This window comes from Papaver somniferum, unplaced genomic scaffold (assembly GCF_003573695.1).
Source record: "Papaver somniferum cultivar HN1 unplaced genomic scaffold, ASM357369v1 unplaced-scaffold_21, whole genome shotgun sequence".
Classification (NCBI taxonomy): Eukaryota; Viridiplantae; Streptophyta; class Magnoliopsida; order Ranunculales; family Papaveraceae; genus Papaver; species Papaver somniferum.
This window is the reverse complement of record NW_020631041.1, coordinates 14110270-14115911: the sequence shown is the minus strand read 5'-3', so window position 1 is coordinate 14115911 and position 5642 is coordinate 14110270. Positions and strand designations below refer to the sequence as shown.

The 5642-nt window shown below is 36.9% G+C and overlaps 1 protein-coding gene across 1 annotated transcript; it reads right to left on the bottom strand.

Annotated features, from left to right (window-relative positions):
* Nucleotides 1-2337: 2337 nt before the first annotated feature.
* LOC113339320 (pollen-specific leucine-rich repeat extensin-like protein 4) lies at nucleotides 2338-3808 on the bottom strand. Its single transcript, XM_026584612.1, has 2 exons — nucleotides 3670-3808; nucleotides 2338-3510 (listed from the first exon to the last, which is right to left on the bottom strand). The coding sequence occupies exons 1-2, from the start codon at nucleotides 3695-3697 to the stop codon at nucleotides 2654-2656; spliced, it is 885 nt and encodes a 294-aa protein (XP_026440397.1). The 5' UTR covers nucleotides 3698-3808; the 3' UTR covers nucleotides 2338-2653.
* Between the last annotated feature and the right edge of the window lie 1834 nt (nucleotides 3809-5642).

Here is a 5642-nt window from a genome sequence, read left to right as displayed (position 1 = left end):
ATGATTTTGAAATTTCTTTGAGAATTAAACCCTACACCATTATTCTCAAAAGAAGAATTCAAAATCATTCTCACAGCAGGTTGAGTGTCTCCATCATCTCCTTGAGATTCACCTCCACCCCTGAAGAATGAGCCAGAACGATCAACCACCTGATCTTCCTCTCCATTTGATGGGCCACCGGATATACCGAGATTGGATTGTGATGTGGACTTGTTACCCAAGCCAAGATCCATACCAACACCTTGCTGACTCGGCTCACCCACATTCGATCCACCAGTTGATTCAATTGAAAGCATTGATTTAGATCCCAAATTAACGGGAGAAGAATCTTTTTCTTTGGAAATTATGTTCTCAAAGTCATCAATTAGCCTACTATACTCCTCCAATGATGTCCTGATTTTTGGATCCAATTTGAAGTCCCACTCTACTGAAACTGCCCACTGTTGGTCATCGTCTTCTACCATGAACACCGCTAGTATTATAGTGAAGTCTCCCTTGACCTTAATTCTGAAGAAATTGTGATTCCCCACTTTCAGTGAGTTTGTGGCAATCTAAATAAGGCCTCCTAGCTTGTCACCCACCTTCTTAATCAATCTCGAGCTCCAGAACCTATGAGGAATACCCCTGATTTTCAGCCATTTTCCATACTTTGACAACGCCTGTAATGGAATGATGTTATCAGCATCAGTTTTCTCCACCTGCTTATCCTTGATAGTTTTAACTTGTGGAATGATGTTATTACTGCTACGACCCCCCCCCCTGTTTAGCTTGTGAAAGATGCACCACTGCCATATCTATAAAGATCTTTTGCGGTTTCCAAAGATCAAGCCAATAATCCTTATCTAGAATAATTCTAGAGTAAAATAATCCACAATTTCCATATCTATAAAGGAATCCCATTCCATTTTCCTTCTAATCTCTCTTGCAACTCGTTGCCATCTAAAAACTCCTTCCACACGAAGAATACCCTTGTATGACTGTTGACTAGAGACCCTCCTGGGTAATTCTGCTGAAAACTCTGCACTTGCAGGGATTTGTTGAACCTTCTTCTTGATTAAGTTATTCTCCTTCATTAATCTTCTGATTTCTTTGCAAAGAACTGCCTAATAATACCCACTATCTCCACAAGGGAAACAGAGAGCATATGATCTGTTAGCATCCCCCTTCGTGTTCTTGAGATTCTTAAATATTTTCCTGCATCATTTTCTCTTATCTCACACAAGAAAGCTGATTCCCCTTCCCTTCTCGGCCACCTGTTCTTCATACCTTCCATACCTATAGCTTCCTCCAGAACACACACCAGCCAATTTGTAATCTCAATAGAAAAGTCCATACATGATTTGAATCCTCCTCGTTTCCGTTCCTACAATCGCATACCTTGAGCATCCATCGAAACACAAATAATTTTCCTTTCCAGGTACAACAGTTTTTCCGCTGCTTCTCTCTCCATTTTCCCCTTCACAAATAAGTTCTAATTCCAAAAATTCTTTTTGGCGACACAGCTTTTAATTAGCATTAGCTAACCCCATCGAGTGTTATTGGTGAAAACTATAAGGATTTCAGGATAATTAACAATAACAAATTTATTAAGTTCTTTATCAAGCAAAAATAAATAAAAATGTCACACATACATCATCAATCGACCGATCTTCTTACCTTTAATCTTTTCTAAGTTCAACCTCAAGTTTGATGTAGTTTTCATCATTTGCCATGATAAGCATTTTGGTACTTACACAACACTGAACGAATTATAAAAGAGCCAAAATTAATTACTCCAATCAGAACTACCAACCGAAACATATTACCATCCAGTAGTCCTTTGAACGACTTGAATCATGGATGTGTGCAGTATAACATATTAGCTTTTTTGCTTTTAGAAATTTACTCTGAAATCATGTCCCAAACTAAATTTTGTTTTTTCTAAAAGTCAAAAATGAACTTTTTTATGTAGTATCCAAGCAAACTATTAGAATAAGTAGCTACAAAAGTGTCTGTACATGTGATTTAGCTCAACTCTTGGAACAAGTAGCTTTGAGTTTTAAGGGCTTCATGGATATGTTAACAAGCCATTTCAAAGCCTTTTGATCTCTAAGTTTAGGACCTCCTTGGGAATGAAGGATGTCACTTGAATTTAGAGCTCTAAATTTCGATTTTCAAACTCGCAATACTATTAATCACATTATTATTCTCACCTAATTCATCACATTCTTAGTTAGTAACTACTTGGCTAATTGGAAAATTTCTAAATTGTGGAGGTGGTGATGGTAATGGTGGTGGAGAATGAATTTTAATCATCTATTTCATGTTAACACCGTTAAAATATTATTCCTTTCCAGCACTAAAATATAAGAATGAGAATTGCTCTCTGTAGACATTTTCACACATGTCATTAGGCAATAACCAATAATCAACAGAATTACCAAAGCAAATCTTATTAAATGAGGAAATTGCACTAGTACAAAGGTAAAAAACAAGCTCAGGCTCCGCAGCCAACCAACCTCTACTTTTTCTTTCTTCTTGGCCTAAACTTAAGTCAGCGATGCGATTTGCACGATGAACTAAACAACCACGCATACAAAATCCGGATAATTAAGAATAGTAATTAACTGACTATAGTAGTTTAGCACGAAATACGTTTCTCTAAATTTGTTAATTACTCTGTGATGAATGATAGTAACCTTCCCACAGCTAGAGGTGAAGATAGTATCGGTGTGTTGTTTCCACAACAACACCTGCAATGGATCGAAGATGATCCAATCATGCAACATTCTGATTCCAGTTCACTATCTAGTTTCAAACATTTTTTCTTACAACGATCTACACAAAGATTGCAATCATTCGATAGAAGATGGAATGCTACGTACATGTTCTTGATATCACATGTATTCTCTGGAGGTGGACATGATGGACATGGAGGTGAATATGGTGGTGGAGGGAGTGGTGATGGAGGTGGAGGTGGCGGTGGAGGAGGTGAAGGTGATGGCGGTGGTGGAGGTGGGTGTAAGTTACCACAACAACACTGCTCTAACACATAATACAAGCGGCTCTCCATCGTAGTGTTTCTAACGCCTCCTATGCACTGTGACCCTCTATTGGAAAAACGTTTTTCTTTACATTTGATCTCACATTGAGGTTTAAGAACGCAATCTGTGATATTCGCATGTGGAAACTGGACATATTCTTGTCCACTTGAACATATTTTCCTATTATCCACTTCCGGCCAAGGCCCGGGAGGTAGTGGAGGAGATGGTGAAGCTGGAGGAAGAGATGGCGATGGTGGAGAGCCGGGTGCAGGTGTTGGTTCCTTACAGCAGCATTGAACATTCAGCTTGTTAGGGAATGGTTCTTGACAATTCTTTTTGGCCACTGATCTCTCGATACTGGAACATATACTGCTGCACCAATCATCGGCGAAGGTGCTTTCGCACCCTTTGGAATTATCTTTATAGCCCCTCTCTGTATATGTATCACCGGGAGAACATATATTGGGCCACCACGCTGACCCCATCTCTGCAAGTAATACCCAAACATATGTTTATTATACATACGATTAGAGTATTTGATTCTACCCAAATGAACTTGAATCCCGAAAGAAAACCGCAATTAACAAGATAAATAAGTGGTAAAAGGAAAAACAAAATCATCAAACTAGTCAATTACGAATCTTACCTATAGAGATGGATATGCAAATTGCCATTAGAAGAAGATTAGACCCAGCAAAAAGGCCAGGAGATCTTCTCCTGGTATTCCCATATTCAATGATAAAGATCTACTGTTGACACTCTTCTTCTTGAAAGTAGAATTTCACTAGTAGTATGTTGTGTGAGTATAGTAGCTCAATGTTAAGCTACTTAAAGAAACGGAAATAGGACTATTTGTTGTTTCGTACCTTGGTTTTGTCAAGAACCAGACTTTGGTACCCAGTCGATCATATTTTGAGCGTTAGTACCTGGATCATGAATTGACTGCCAAAAGGCTGCACTACAAAACAGAAGGCCTCTTGGGACGGCCAGAAAACGTTCCAAGAAGACAAAAAACCGTCCCAATGGGTATTAGGGACGGTTTATGTATCGTCCCTTGTTCCACCGTCACTAATACTATTTGGCCATGTTTTCTTTTTGGGACGGACATATTTTAGCCTTGATTTAAATATTTTATGACTATTAGGGACGGTCAGGCCATCACCGTCCTAAATATCCTTCTTTAGGGACGGTTTTTTCAAAACAGCCGTCCCTAGAAGCTACTTGTTTTGTAGTGCTGTCTGTTTGACTCTTTTCTTGATAAACTATTTGATTCCACAAATTTATGAAGAAAAGTTTCACCATTTCCTGATTCAATTTCACTGTCACTACTGTCAGTGTTCTTTTTACGTACTGGTTATCAGCACTGAAGGTTCATCATTTGACAAGTTCCTCTAGCACCATGTAGCCAACTACGGCTAAGTGATTGAGAAGGGCCAAGGCCGGGCTCATATTATTATCCTCCTCGCACCGAATTTATTATTCCAGTATTCAATTGGAAGACGATACTAAGGACAAATCCATCCAACTAAAAATTATAAATAATTTTCTACCGGTCGATTACGGATGGCTTGGTAAGCTTCGATTTTCTGATACACCATTCCAGTAAAAAACAGTAATTATATTCATTGACAAAATCCCTATCTCAATTAAGTTTGGTGCTTCTCGCTAAGTTGCGAGAAGTCCCGAATTCCTCTCGGGACATTAAAAGCTTGCATTTAAGAATTTGCAGTTTTCGATGATTGTAGCGACATTAATCATTCGATGTATTCCATTGAAGAATGGCCTAAAAACTTACCCTTATGGATGCAATTAGAGGTGTAAAAGGGCAGGCTCAGTCCAACCCAACCGAGCTCATTAAAGTGCAAGTCCACAGTGCTAAGTGATGTGTTGTGTCGTGCCAGAGATTAAGATGTGTCATGTTGGACTATGTTTGAGGGCGTGCTGTGTTGTGTCTGACCCATTTATTTATATTTTCAAAATAATAATTTGCAGATATTTAGATATTAAATGTGTTACTATATAAATATATAAAATGTCAAAAATTAGCTAAAGCCCTGTTTGGGATTGCCTTTTTTCTATCAAAAGCACTTTGTAACATATTTGTAACAAACTTTTACTAAAAATTGTGTTCGATAATTTTTTTCAAAGTGCTTTTGGAGAGAAGCACTTTCATTTTAGGCCTGTTTTCAAAAGCTACTCCGTACTAGTTTTAAAAGTTGGAAAAGCAGAAGCTGTGGATCCACATAATTTGATTTAATTGATTCTCTATTTTAATCTTGTTATTTTATTATAAAGATAAGTTTTGCCCTAAAATATTGTACACATATCATTATATTTCTAACCTCTATTTTCTTCCTCTATTTTTCATTTTTTTCCTTTTCAAATAATAAATACTAATTATAATAAAAGTATTTTTTGAAGCAAACCATAATCGTAAAATTTTTTATTAAATGATAAAAATAATTATAAGATAATAAAATAAATATTACATATATTTTATTAATTATATTAGAATTAGAAATATAGTTTATTATAATTACAATGTATTTAAAACTAATTTTTAAAACATGTCTATTTTCGTCATTAACTACATCACCGGCACTTTAAAATGCCAATTTA

Excerpts from the sequence above, each read along its gene's own strand:
- LOC113339320 (XM_026584612.1), bottom strand. The coding sequence starts at position 3,697 with ATGGCAATTTGCATATCCATCTCTATAG. Across the intron at positions 3,511-3,669 it reads TTGCATATCCATCTCTATAG|AGATGGGGTCAGCGTGGTGG; the intron begins GTAAGATTCGTA and ends TATTACTTGCAG.